The sequence below is a fragment of the Opisthorchis viverrini genome (genome assembly GCF_000715545.1).
Source record: "Opisthorchis viverrini unplaced genomic scaffold opera_v5_243, whole genome shotgun sequence".
Taxonomy (NCBI): Eukaryota; Metazoa; Platyhelminthes; class Trematoda; order Opisthorchiida; family Opisthorchiidae; genus Opisthorchis; species Opisthorchis viverrini.
In genome coordinates, this window is record NW_008751899.1 from 96,512 (window position 1) to 111,503 (window position 14,992).

A 14,992-nucleotide genomic window follows, 5' to 3' on the forward strand; every position below is an offset into this window, starting at 1 on the left:
ATCTTTTTGCGGCAGCACGGGACAGTGCTCTTATATGTGAACTTTTCCACAAGGATGCATGTGTACTGATAATGCTTTCTGGAACATCTGCTATTTTTCTCGTGAATCTGAAGTAGGAAGTCACAGAACGCAATGACTCTTCAGTAATCCGGAACCGCTCAACAAAGGTATTTCTGTTGTTGAGTGAAAGTTAGCACTGGAAATGTCATTTCCAGTAAAACATTTCACGTATTCGTACTAGCTGAAGTTGACTTTGTGCAATCAGTACCTGATGTTCACTTGTGTTTCGAAGTTTTAATTCTGTGAGATGTAAACCCTAGATATAAACATTGATTCCAGTTTAAGTTTCACTTTTTGAAAAAAAAACGTATTTTTGAGCAATTCTGTCTACTCAGGTAACAGGTTGATTCTCATGATTGTATCCATTACAGAGCTGGTCGAAGCCAAGATGAATCAAGTCTTTCTACAGTTAGTTTGATGCACATAAAAAACTACTGATTTGGGAGCACAGTGAGCTTCTGAGTGTTAATCAAACTGAATTTGCAATTTATCTAGTCTTCTGGGACGAGAAAACTATAAAGAGATTCCCGAATTTCATTAAAAGTTGACCCTATTTGCAGGGTAAAGCTTTTCGTGAAACTTCCGATTTATGGGGTCTATGATATACCTTAGTCATACCAGAACATTTGATGTTCAGAATTTATCTCAAGAAAGTTTCGGGACCTTCGAACGGGAATTCAAAAGCCCTTGAACTGAAATCAGATGAGCGCTCGAAGTGCCACTCGGATGTTCCAAGAGGTGGTCCACCGAGGCCATCGGCCTAACACACGAAAAAATAAGCAGGTCGTAACATGGCATGGGTATTCATCAAACTCGACCGATTAAGTGTGAGATAAGCTAATAAAATAAAGGTTGGATTTTTCTTTGCTGATCGCTTCCAATCCGTCCACATTCGAATCAACTTGTGCAGTAAAACATAAGACATGTGGGAAAAAAAATAATGTGAAACACCAATGGCTATGATGGATACGACTTTGATTCAAATAGTTCGATAATTACTTCCATTGGAAGAACACCTACTGAGTGAACCGATTCATCAATTTTTTTAAGTTAGGATTAAAACCCACCAAGAATTAATTGCTCAGGCTGTACCCTGTGATAGTTTTCTATCTGTTTGATTCACCTATTTCAAATTGAACTGTGCCTGAAAAGTGACCTCCTGTAAATGAACGAACAGTAGTGCACTTACCAATGGCCATTCCGTCAGTAAAGTTGTGCAGTCCGTCGCCCAAAATTACCATCCAAGCGACAGATGCAACTGACCCAGGAACCTATGAGGTAAAAATATAGTGCGTTTAGCTCACCATTTCTAGGCAACTTTACTAGACGGTCAAGAAGTAGACGAAGTAGAAGTAGAGGAAGATGTTATCTATGTATAGGTGAGTAAATTTGTACTTTGCATGTGACAGCAGTGGCGCTGGATGTTTTATTCCTCAACTAAGGGTGGCAGCATTTTGGCTACATTCTTGCTGACTCACCATAGGTTGTCACAAAAAAAACGAAATTTATCAGTTGTGCATAACTACTAAAAGTGCCCCTCTCTAAGGAGACCAGCTGATTGAATGGAAGAAAACGGGTCTCGTCTGGCGGGTGAAGTCCCAGTAGTAGGGACCAGTGGAAATGGGAGGATGTTTCCTTGAAATAACTCACTTCTACTTCGGTTCATAGTATCGCATCCTCCCATTGAAGACTTACAGTGAACTGACAGAAATTAGTACGTTTTCATCTAGAGGCTTTTTACGCCTAGAATTGGATTCTTTGGTACTATCTCAGCACTTTTCGGTAATCGACTTAGTCTGGCTATTTTTATTTACCCGACAGTACGCTCATAGAGACCTTTTTCCTAGTAAAATGTTTTTGATAAATATACTCTTCTGGCTACACCTACAGTTCGTAAAAACAAGGCTCCCGCTTTCCATCACCCTTACACCTTTCCCGCTATCATACACGTCCGACTACTCAGGTAAGCTGAACTCAGAGCGCCGAACTTCAAAAATGTGCATCAGTGACTGGTATGTTAAAGGTTACCTGTGTAGTGCTATTTGGAGACACTGCATATTTTCTAGTACAAGGGACGAGTACATCCGGAATAATACAAGTCTCAGGTACTCCCTACTGTGACGCAATAACACTGATCGGTAGAGGATTAGGAAATCTTATTGCCCATGCGATTATGTCATCTGGAGTTTGCAACACTGGAGCTATGTTCAGTGAAGAGAAGGAGACGTACTGTTCTACTAGCCCGTATAAGCGACATCACTTGTTGCTGGGTTACAAATGTCTTTTGGCATGCACAGCCTATTCTCGAATGGCGTCGACCAATTCAAGCCATTCGCATGAATCTAAATATGCGAACGTCGTTTATACTGATCACTCCAAACTATGAAGATATACTCACCAGTTCTGGTAAGTTAGGAAGCAGTAGAACACATACTTTTTATAGCTTAAGGAGATACTAAACGTGTCAGTGCACACTGGAAAAGGTAACCAGTTAAATCACATGAAATGACTCTGCATTGGGGTCTCAGTGACTAATCGTCAACTCTTGCAAAAAAGACATCCTCGAATATGAATTTTACCCACGAGCAAAAAGGTTGGACATCTGAATTCTCCCAAAATGCCTTTCACCAAATTTTGCGTAACATGTCACGTAGTAAGGCTTTTATGGTATGCCATCCATCTAATACAATATCTAAGGACCAATCGAAATTGACCTCCCAGAGGTTTGGGTAGCCACCCAAAATAACAGTGGTATGAGTATTTAGTACACTTGCCAGCTTTAAGATACATTTTATCCAACTGTAAATAGAAGCACTGAGTAAAACTGTCTTAGGCCTATAAAACATTTGTCGTGACAAAGACTACGGTACATGTATCTTGTCCTGAATGAGATAAAGCGCCGCCATGCTTCTTACAAAAATTACTAATTTGCAATATATTCTCCGAGTTAAAATTAACGCAGATCAGTCGATGCTTGGCCGAGCAGTCAGGGGTTTAGACTACAGCCCAAAAAATCGAGGGTTCGTGACTCTCTGGAGTTTTTCGAGAGGCGTAGTGGCGATGATCTACAGTAAGGATAAAACAGCTGTAAAGTACTTCTCGGCTTTTCAGCATAGATTAGCCTCACACTCACGGAATGAAATCTTCATTGAAAACTCCAAAATCCCTTCACACTCTCACCCAAGAGGAATAATTTCATGACTTTGGAAAGCTGTGGATATAGTATCTCTCAATGAAATGTTCGGGTCTCAGGTGACACTTTTGAACCGAATAATTATACACACAAGATAGACAGATGTCATCCCAAATATCTGGAACCAGCTCTGAAATTTATGCCAGCGTGGGCTTCAGCCTAAGATAGTTCAGTAGATAGGAAGGAAGTGAATGGTTGAATGGCTTATTGTTTCAGAAAAACCTCTGTATCTCGAGTGATCCTGTGTAGGCTTGGATAACCTGACCTGTTTCAGCCCTCGTACTTCTTACGGGTGACATGGTAGCTAGGCACCGTAGGGAGGTTACAGTTGAACGGTCACTTTATGGTTATTCTAGGTATACTTATGATTCTAAACCGTTCAGCAGAGCTTAGTGATTTATTCTGTGTTGCAGTTCTCGATATGCTAGAGTCCGACTACTAATTGATATACTTTAAGTGATATACTCGTGTACGTTTCGCTGTCCACTGGGAGTAAAGCCTCAGAACGTAACCGTCCTAATGAGGACGTTAAAACCTTTGGATAAATTTGATAACGGGTGAATTAGCTGTGGCGCCGAATTCATACAGCCTGACGGGTGGTATCAGAGCAAACAGACCACAAATACTCTTTTCCCCACATCACCATTATTGACGCCCATTGTTTCCATTGTCTCTAAAGAGAACATAAGGTTGAATCGTGTGTCCAACTTCCAAGGGTTTCAAACACAACTTGAGGCGTAATATGAGGGGAAGCATCCGCGCCAAAATTTCTGGATGGTTGTTTGTTTGAAGGTTTATTTGTTTTGAAGGTTGGGGACATGCGTTACTGCAAGGGTATGGATGACGCAGAAGGGTTTTCGGCATAAAATCTAGCTACTTGAAGTCTTTTAGTAGCTCAATTTAACGCGTCGTCCTGAGCCAGCAAAAAACAGGTTCTGGTGGGCTCGGGGGTCAATTAAGGTCATTTCTCAGTCCATAGTTGTGCAATAACTCCTACCAATAAACTGTACGTACCCTGTGGGCGTGTCCGTGTCCGTGTTTTCTCTTATCGTCTTCGTCTTCGTGCTCGTCTTTTTCTTCCTACTCGGTGAAAAAGCGAAGAAGCATGGAAAATCGCAGACGTAATTCGTCGAAAAAAAGAAATTAGGTTCTTAAAAAGGGTGCTTCTTGCGTTAATTGCTTCTCCAAACTGATGGGTGCAAGCAAGCATGGAAAATCGCAGATGTAATTCGTCGAAAAAAAGAAATTAGGTACTTAAAAAGGGTCCTTCTTGCGCTAATTGCTTCTCCAAACTGATGGGTGCAAGGCTGCGAAATAAACTTTTTAACAAGTTACACTCTCGTCCCAAAACGCAAACTCTTGCGCTGCGGTTTACTTCACAAAGGTGAGAAACACGGGAGTCTGTACAACCAATTCAATATTTCTACGAAGAAGTCCAGTTCCAATAAGCTGATGAAAATCTGGTCTTTCACAGCTGAATACAAATACAGCCGGCGTTATGTGTTTTTCTCTGTGCCCATGTTCAGCTTTACCTTATTTTTCCCTTCATTCTTCAATCATAGTTTTGATGCCGAAATTTTCATAACAAAATCCATTCAAACGCCAGAGGGGCATACGCCTACTGAGAAATGTAGAATGCATTTTTTTGCAGACACCACTACCAGAGGAGTAGCAGCACACATAGACCAGAACGCGTAGGCGAAGAACCAATGAGGCTAACCATTGACGTGAGTTTATATTCACAAACTCGTGAGTGGAATTTGTGAACCTCCTTTCGTGGTAGCCATCTCCGTCGGATACTCTACCTTTAACCATTTTTTCTAAATCTGGAAACCCCAGACTACTAACTACTTGTCCAGATTTCGTGATCCTGATCCCGCAACTCATGTTAATTCTGTTTAGTCGCTGGTTCGCTGACTCTCTCACTACTGACCCGTTTGCACGACTGACGTTTTGATCACCCTATTCCACTACACGCTCTGCACCTTTTTTGTCATACGTTACAAGCTTGGCAAATGATGTGTCCGCAAGGTTTGCGTGATTATTTCTTGTGGGTCAGGCATTGGCCCCACAACTCTGGTATAATCTTGTACGAATGCCTCTTTTTTATTGATCATGAACACAAGGCCGCATTACTTTCCTACCTCTGCTACCATTACTGGCATTTTGAACAAACACTTTTATCTTGACCTTTTCTCAGTATCTTAAAAAAAGGCCTTAGTGAATACTTTAGTTGATAGAGCTACGGCTAAATCTCCCGTGGTTATCATTTATCGCTACTCTGAAAACCTGACTAAAAATACTGAGCGTTTGAGATTAACCGCTGTGAAATATACATTCGATTTTGAGATCCAGCTTAATTCGTAGCCAGTTTAATCTTTCCCATTTAAGGTAGCTTGCGCCAACGTCAAGTTGGTCATAATAACCTCCATCCTGTCCTGGTTATCTACACCCAATTACTTAAGCACTGGTTTCTAGTTGTCCTCTCGACGGTGCTAGTCGGTACGTATTGTCATCACTGTCAGGATTATAGATTCCCAACATCTCCTTTGTGAGGTAGATGTGTTACAGTCAGCATGTTAGCCCTGTACTAGAGAATTTTTTTGATGACCAAGCGGTGCGTTTGAATTTGCATACTGCTTGAACGACGACTCACTAGAAGTCCTAGCTATGTTGATGGATTGGCTGGCTTGTCAAGACTTCTTGGGCAGGCAGATTGTTGAATTCTCAAATTCTTTCATACAACCGTGTTCGATTACTTTTGAGTGGTTTGTAGCCACATTATTCAGGTTCGAAACAATCCTCCATCTTGTATGCCGTTTGGCATCTTTTTCGTGCATTTTCATTGTATAAGATGAACTTCTCCAAATTATCTAAAGAGTAATGACTTGCCAACTCCCCTAGAAGCTGGAAAACTATGATGGGTTTCCGGATAAAAACATTTTTGGCAATATATAATTATCGAATTTCCACAAATTCAAACGGAGAACTGAGCACCAACTACTCCATATTTTTTACACTTAGGAACACCTGAATTAGCATGACTTAGAAAAAAATTTTTGATCCTGTGTCCCGCTGGTTGATTAAAGATGTTTTGGGCAGCTGATAAACATGCGATTACAGAGGTTATAAGTGTACGGAAGGCTTGTTAATTTTTCATGAATCTTGGGTGATAACAGCCTCCATATCCAAAGTGAGAGTTCGTTAGATAGAAGCCAACTGTAATACACTATTTGATTACACCAGCTATGTTGTTTGAAAGAACCTTGGACCAGCCTTTAGCCATCACATTTATTCGCGCAAAAGACTACCGTACATCTGCACATCGACTATTCATTTATTTTTCAGTGCACAAGGATGTCACTTGTCTCTATATAAAATAAGTCCAGAAACGTTTCTGTCCGCCACTTCCCACATATATAGCTTCCTTAGTTCACACAGGGACAGAATGAGCTACTCAGTTGGAAAGGCTTATTATGAGTCAAGCTGCCGCTCTTCAAGATCCAACTCGCACGGTTGCATTTGCAATGTAGTTTAAGGTAGAGGTAATTTAAGCAATGGGAGCGGCAGTATTTAGTAACCGCTACGTTCCTCGGTGCCTCTTTATCCATTGATGTTTCGCTGTGGAATTTTTGGTTCAATTTTGGTTCAGGATTAACCAGGTGTGCTTTATGGCCGACTGAGGAACATCGCCGCCGTACACAATTAGAGCAATTGCAACTATTGAACCAATAGATTTGCACAGAAGGTCCTAAAGTGCATACAGTATGGATGATGTATGTTGTACAGCCGCTCTTCAAGATCCAACTCGCACGGTTGCATTTGCAATGTAGTTTAAGGTAGAGGTAATTTAAGCAATGGGAGCGGCAGTATTTAGTAACCGCTACGTTCCTCGGGTGCCTCTTTTCCATTGATGTTTCGCTGTGGAATTTTTGGTTCAATTTTGGTTCAGGATTAACCAGGTGTGCTTTATGGCCGACTGAGGAACATCGCCGCCGTACACAATTAGAGCAATTGCAACTATTGAACCAATAGATTTGCACAGAAGGTCCTAAAGTGCATACAGTATGGATGATGTATGTTGTACAGAGGGCCCTTATTCATGAATTGGCTTGCGTTGCACTTACGTAAGCTTTTTCCATCAGCATTTCCTAACTTGTTAAACATATACAGCCAAAAAAAGGAATTTACAACCTTGACAACATCCATTTAAACATTCTGTTTAATGTGCTCATGTCTATTTCTGTTCTTTATGTGAATGAATAATAATAAACTGGGAAAACGTCATTTTTCTCTCAGTCATTTTATCAACACAACCGTTTTCGTGAACAATACGTGCTGTCTAGCCAACCTTTTTTACTTTTTCGCCAATGCATTTGGAGAGACAAGACCTACGATAAAACATCATTCTTATGACTAAGGACTTTGACATTAGAACAGCCCATACGCCATCTGTCCTGATGGAAACTCTGTGCAAAACCACGCCCTGTAATCAAGACTTACGGCAACTCAACAGCTGAATGGATGAGTTTAATCATTTTTATCGATATAAGTCGTCGGAAGATATCTAAACCAATGACTGCAATGTGCGATGTTAAAACAGCTGAAAACGTACGTCATGCGAGTGACCGTGATCCTTCCCCATTTTGTCTTTCTTTCGCTTATGACCATCGTGCTTCTTCTCCTGTAAATTAATTGTATGAAATAGACAGCCTCGTCCGAAACTGTTGCAAAATGTGAACAAAGCTCTCAAAGTTTAAAAGAACTCGGCAAATAAATTGCATTTCAGTGTCGGTGTGGTAGACTAAAGCGCACTTCAAAATGTATTACGGAGCCATGATATGAGCTCCACAGAAAAACACCTTAACGAAAGTCTGGTAAAAATAGCCAAGTCTGAAGGCTGTAGCCAAATGCATTTATCGAACATGAAGCATGGGGGCATTTTTAGGATTACTTTTGCATGGAAATTCCATCTACTAAAGCTGCTGAAGAATAACATTTGAATCCGGGAACCATTCAGATCTACAACCATGACAGATATCATGCACGAACTATACATTACCTCAGCTAAGCGGTCTTCCATACTTAAAAGTGGATCTTTTACTTTCAAGGGTTTGGGGATGGTTGATGGCACCCAAAACGATGAAACAGAGAATCACCTTCCAAGTTCACTTGCAATGGGCACTAGGGGGTACAGCGAAGTTAAGTTGCTAAGTTATTCGGAGTACGGATCTTGTGTGTGTTGAGAACGTAGCCATACTTAGCCAGTATACGAAGAACTCAAAGGTCTGTTATTTGAGTGGTTTATCGTACACAGATAACTGAGTCCGAGTGGTAAAACCGACAAGAGAGTTCTTTTCTCCCAAATTATGTGACCATGTGGCATTCACTTTTCATGCAATTGATAGTTTCGTATGTATGCAAAGCCAAGTTATGACTTGCTGGGAGCTAAGAAACGGTTATTTTGAGCAGAACTTGGAAACATCTTGGGTGGTTTCAAATGACATTTCTTTTAATTAGAGAGGATAATGAATTAAAGTTGAGGCCGTAACCCACATTTGTCGTCTGCAACAGCGAAATTTACGTCAAAGGTATTGGTCCATGCCGTCTAAACAGCATTCTGGAATTGTCGACTTGAACAGTTATTTGTAAGTGTTGATTTACATTTTAGGAGCAACATATTGCGCTAGGAGGGCATCACAATAACAGTCCAATTCATACTGTTTTGCAGCAATCAGCACGACCAAGAAAGCATGTTTGTAACTCTTCAGGTTCATTTCCAATGTCACTGGTCCCAAGTTGTTTCAGCCAGCCTAAAATCTTTTCCGTAACACATTTCGGTTACCTAACCAAAAGTTGAGTAAATTTGCGCGGAACGTCTCTCACCGTTTAATAAATTTGAGACAATGCGCTAAGTTGGAACCGTTAAATTAAATAGCTTACAATTTTCAATTAGGGTGTCATTTAAATTCCGCGTTAGTTGCGACGAAGTAGCTAACAGTAGGATAAAATCCTCTCTGCGTATCCTCAGAATTTTGTGAAAAGTCCAATGAACTCGTTCTTGAGCTATATATTGCTAGGGCTTAGTATATTAACACTGGATATCGCTGTGAGGTGGCGTAATGGATCAAAATGGTTGCTCTGGAACAGACACCGGAGTCCGTCACGAAGAGACTGGACCTCAAAGTGGTGTGACGGCCCGTTGGTTTTCATGGCCCAGTGAACTATGCCTGGAGATGTCCGTGCGAAACTCGCAGTCTCCCACACTAGTTTGGTCACACCAAACAGCCCCCAGGTCTTCCAGGTTTGAAACTGGAACTTGCAAAGCGGCTTGTTCCTTAAAAAAAACCCAATGGTCTGACAATTCTTGCCAAATACCACTGCTTTGCATTTATTTTTCTGAGCCTACTCGTCCTTCGGTTCAGAATTTAGCACCGTGGTAGTATCTTAGCACCGTTCAAACGTGATTTCTCCAAATGGAAATAATGTAGTGGTGTGCCAGCCTTGCTTGGTGTAATCAGCCTTGTTACCTAACTTAATGCGTAGCGCTTCCCCTCTACCCAGTTCCTAAGTAATGTCTTCCCCGTACGCGAATCCACTAGAACTAGCAGTCCCGTTTTTCCTCTAGAACTCTTCACCGGAACTTCTATGAAACAGCTGCTTTTGTTGGTACAGTGAGCTGGTTTGAACTTGATCGTACCGCATACAAGAAATAGGAATTTAGGATTAAGGATAGTCCTTGAGCCAGTTAGCCTGTTATTCATCACCATCTTCTGACTGCACAACTCTGACGATTCTACGTCGCTGCGGTGCGCTTCTTGGGGGGTCGGAATTGTTCTTGGTCACCGGATTAAGGGTCTTGGTTTGACTGGAAGCCTATTGATGATCGCCTCTTTACGATACGTCTGGCAAAGTCATAAGCGAAAATTGGTCGTTTTGTGTTAATTTTGTCTGATTGCGTCAACGAAATGTAGCTCTTGCACCATCAAAGACAAGTTGTATGATGCTTTGAGTATCTGGTTACAGCAGATTAAACGTTCAGGTGCCGTTGCGGTTTTCGGAGACTTGAATAGACTAGTAGACGGAATGAGCGCACTCAAGACTCATTTGGGTAATCAACTTGGAATGGACGCGGCATAGACAACGGCGAGTGGCTTCTTCAGCTGAGTGATGACGAAGAAATTTTATGCACCACTGGCTTCCGAAATTTGTGGTGCTGCCCGAGAGTTTGCCAGCCGCTGACCCAAATTGATCATGTCACTCTGACGCGCAGACGGCTTAGACCAGTAACTGACTATTGCTCCTTTTGGAAGACCTTTGTGGATTCCGATCATGTATTAGTCCGGACTCAGTTTACTGTCTTTCAAGGCCGTGCAGGGCACGGATGACTAGCTTAGGAACTAAGATCGTCATGAATACCAAAGTTAAGCAAATTTCTTAAGACCGTCCTTTGGAATCTCCACCTTCACCGCTGGATGTCATTCTGCACCACAGCCAGATCGCCACATCTCTGCTTAATGACAGGAGCTTTGTGTGCAGCACAGCGCTGCCAGCTGCAATTGAGTACGGAATATCAGGCAGTACGTGGACGCTGCTAGAATCTTTGCGTAGTGCTCTCGCTGATCTAGGACATAATCAAATCCTTTGAATTTTCAGACGTCAAGTGAACGTTAACGTTCGCGCTGACCATATATCCTGGTAGATATTGAATGTTAACCGAACGGAACAGGTGAAGAATGCCGGGAGTAATCAAAAATCAGTTCAATTGCTCAGTGCAGTTAGTCCCCAAAAACTGTCGATGAACAAGAGCGTCAAGTATTAAACTTGTAAGAACATCTCCAATAGGGTGGGACCCTTCGATCTCTAGGATGAGCACTTTCAACAGCTATTCTTGTGCCCACCTGATGCGATCTTATCGCATTCTCTAAAAGCACTAGAACTCTACGGTTCGGGAGGTGTAAGAATGTATGTTTTCTCTCAAGTTTCTGGTACGAATAACCAACTGCCAGTATTGTTCAAGAATGGGATTCAAGTTTTTACTTAGCACCTGTCCGACCCACTTGTTTCTTTGCGATAGAACGAGGCTCCCCGGACAATTGAAGAGAGAATTTAGCAATCACGGTGAGTTCTTTGGTCAACCTGTGACTACTGTGAGGCACGAAAGCGATTTCAAAATTCCTGACCACTGTCGGTGTTACTCGCATTCCAGCATGGAGTCCGCTCTGTAACAAAGCACTGATGGTGTCAACTGATGCGGGAACGTTTGCAATCAAACTATCCAGCTTCGCGAACGAATGGACGAATGTTTATAATGCCTGATGTACCAACATCTTTCTGCATCCAGATTGTCAAAACTTGTGTCTGGAGGTGTGGGCACCTAGAAATGATGGTGTTCGGATAGCACTGAGTCGGTACCTCATCCGCTTTCATCCTTTTTTCACAATAAAGCTTCCAAATAACTTATTGTTTTATAAAGCCGAGCACCGGCGCTGAACACTGTTATGTTGTCGAGAATGATTCTGCTGCTGTGGAGTCTTTGGAATAGTTGGACGACAGGTCACACTGGTAAATGACTACTAACACCTGGCCTATGTTACCAGAAGAACTTACCCATGCAGTACACATTTATTCGCCTATAGGTCAAGTCCTTGAAGTGCATCAGACCCAGATCAAATCTTATAGGGGTGACTTATGTATAGAGTGGCTCATAAGAAGCAGTAAGTGGTTAGCCCAACTAGAGTAAAACTCCGGACCTTATCAATAGCACCGAACAATCCGTGTATAGATACACTGAGCTAGTCATAAATAAATAGTACTTTGGATATATAGGGTTACTCAAGGGCGATTATGAGTTCAAATCTACCCTACGATCAAAACTTATTGAGTTGATTTTCGTTCCTAATGTCAAAATCTTGGTGACTTCTGATCGCGATATGAATGTCCGGCATTTGTTAAACAGTTCAAGGACTTTGACTTGAGCATGTATACTGTCCCATAAGAAGTTAGTCGGTTCTTAGGATGTGAACTTTATTGATGGAACCTACAGTGGAATGCCTCTGGTGTTAACCACAGCGCTAAAATTTATGCGAGGCGCCTCTCGACTTTTGGTTTGTAAATAATGTCTATAGCTAATCAGTTGTGAGTCCACTTGTGATTTCAGTGTAATTTATCCATTCGTATTATGGCCAATCAATAAAACTGAACCCACCACATGGTGTATCCGGATCATGAAACCTCCTGACAACTTTCCACAGGTCTATGGGCTTGCGAATTGTCGGAGCTCACCTGTACCCACTTATTCCCTTAATAAGTTGAGTCAGTTATAATAAGGCAACATTGTTATCGCTAAATGAAAAGAAATTTCAGACTTTCTTCTCCATAGATGTACTGAAAGAACTGCATTCAAAAAGGACAATGTTTGTATTTCCGAGCAATCCTTCTGTTTGAGAGTTTCGCAGGTTTAGGCAACGTGAATCCAGAAAACCATTCACATCGCCCCTTCTGTTGTCATCTTTTTCTCTGGACGGAACTAGTTTCGCTTGGTGATATATACAATATCGGAGTCTGCCTTACATCATCTACCGGGATTTTTAGCAGTTGGTTTATACGCGAATGTATCCGTTACTGTGTATCTGTATGTTGTCTAAGGGAAGTCTGTTGGCTAAACTATGTTTGCGTTAGAGAATTAGGCTGCGGATCTTCTATTTTCAAATGTTGCACGAAACTGAAGATCACAAACACTTACCGGAGATGCTGGTTCGTTTTCATGACGGTCCTCAGAGTCAGGCATTACAATCACCTTGGGGACAACTAACAACGGCCCGGTGCCAACAGTCTTTCCACTGTCTTTTTTCGACTTCAACTGAGTATCCTCCTCATCTTCTTGCGCCTTCTTCCCAGTACGGGAAATATGTTCGTCCATTTCAGCAAGCTTCTCATCTTCAAGGGCATCCTCCTCAGCATAACGGTAGAGTAAATCGATGTTTCGCATGGCTAAATTGTTGAACCAATAACTGCAAGTTATGTCTGATGGGCGAAACAACTGAAAACATTTGTGGAACAGTAGTACTGTTAAACAAATATTTTAAATATTTCCGTAGGTAATTTCGTGACGAAAACATCTCTGTGCAAGTAACAAGTCAGTTTACAGTTTTTACTGCTATATTAGAAAGCTCTTCACATCGACCAGTGACGGGCGCGGACAAAAATGGTCGTTTCAGCTGAGAACTGCTGTAAAATACAGTGAAACTCGGTGTTTGTTCATGAAAAAGGGCACTTTACTGCAGCATATGTTTCTTACAGGCAGTACAGTACAATAAGATGGTTAAAAAGGATACTACTGCCAGTGATGAAAGTAAAAAATCATTCCATGAGAGCCAGTACTGTGGTTTGTCATGACCGGACAGCAACGTGCGAGTTACAAATAACTTAACTCAGCTCTGGATTAATTATTTTTAGAGTTACAGTTCACTGTGTTTGTTTCCATTTGAAATTCCTCAAGTAGATGCAGCTCTCTTAGCAATTAATCTAACGACTTTCACTGGTTCTAATATAGATTCCATCTTGTAAGTGAAGCCAACCTAAGCTGAAACCCCAGAAGTATTGTACATCTGTTTCAACTTTATTAGAAATCACCAGCAGTGCGCACTTCACGAAACTCCGGGGATTTCAGCCCGCGATCTACCAGCTGGTAGTATGATCACTGATATGTATTGCCGTCAACTCACACTTATGACATAGCGCTGTTCATCATTTGATTTTGGAGTCCACGTCATTTGTTCACACTTGCTGAATGGCTTCTCGAGAACTAAATTTCGAATAAATCTCCGAGATCTCCACATGTTATCAATAACTTTCACCAACTGCTTCAGCAGAGATACTTCTTAATTTTGTACTATCTTTGAACTACTCACTGGTAATTCAAGGACTTAATAAAGAGATCACTATTCGCGGTGCACAAATCAAACTGTCTTTTGAATCGCCGTCCTTTTCTTTGAGGAGAGGAGACTTATACAATGTCTAGATCCTACGCAAGATTGATTCAAAAGGCTGGGTCTGTATTGAGCGCATTATCGTGAACCGAGCACGACAAAAATCTGCCGCCTGGTTTATTCCTAAAAGGAGAACAAGGAGTCAAAACGCGACCCGCAACTCCGCATTCGCCAAATGAGTGTTCTATTGCAGACATCTCTACATGCCAAAAGTGAACCTTCTTGTATGATTTACGTCAGGCTGCACCGCTTACATAAAAAAACTGTCCAGTGCGGTGTCAAGCTCATTATGACTACAAGTCTGAGACCACTAATGCTCATTTATATTTTTACTGACTTTAAATGTTTTTACTTATTTTGGCAAGCATTTTGAACCTTTTAGGAATACAACAACAAGTGCGTACTCAGAATGCTTCTTAGCTTCACAATCTCCATGAACAACACAAGGGTAACTCCTTCACTTGCTACGAAATTTTTCTACTGTTGTCTAAAAGCCAGAAGTCCCTGAATTGCAATCTACTGTTGTTTTTGCCTCAGTTGACACTAATCGGGCAATTTTAGCACAGTCTGATGGCCTGATGTTGATACTTTAAGTTTAAACTCCTATTTCCGAGATAAAGTAATCCATGATCCCACTTATGAAATCAAATGTTTTCAAGTTGATCCAGCACGCGCTTAAAAATCAGTTAGAAAACTTTGGCTGGGTATGGGCTTACGACACTAAATTAGGGCAATCGAACTGTTTTAT

General features: G+C 41.4%; 1 protein-coding gene across 1 annotated transcript in view; it reads right to left on the bottom strand.

Annotated features, from left to right (window-relative positions):
• T265_08873 (hypothetical protein) overlaps window positions 1–14,992 on the bottom strand; it is a gene marked incomplete at both ends in the record, with an annotated part of 46,922 nt that overhangs the window by 12,357 nt on the left and 19,573 nt on the right. Inside the window, 4 exons of the mRNA XM_009174795.1 lie at window positions 1,250–1,331; window positions 4,268–4,333; window positions 7,869–7,937; window positions 12,999–13,246. Of these exons, the coding sequence (XP_009173059.1) occupies window positions 1,250–1,331; window positions 4,268–4,333; window positions 7,869–7,937; window positions 12,999–13,246 (465 nt within the window). The remainder of the gene's footprint in view (window positions 1–1,249; window positions 1,332–4,267; window positions 4,334–7,868; window positions 7,938–12,998; window positions 13,247–14,992) is intronic.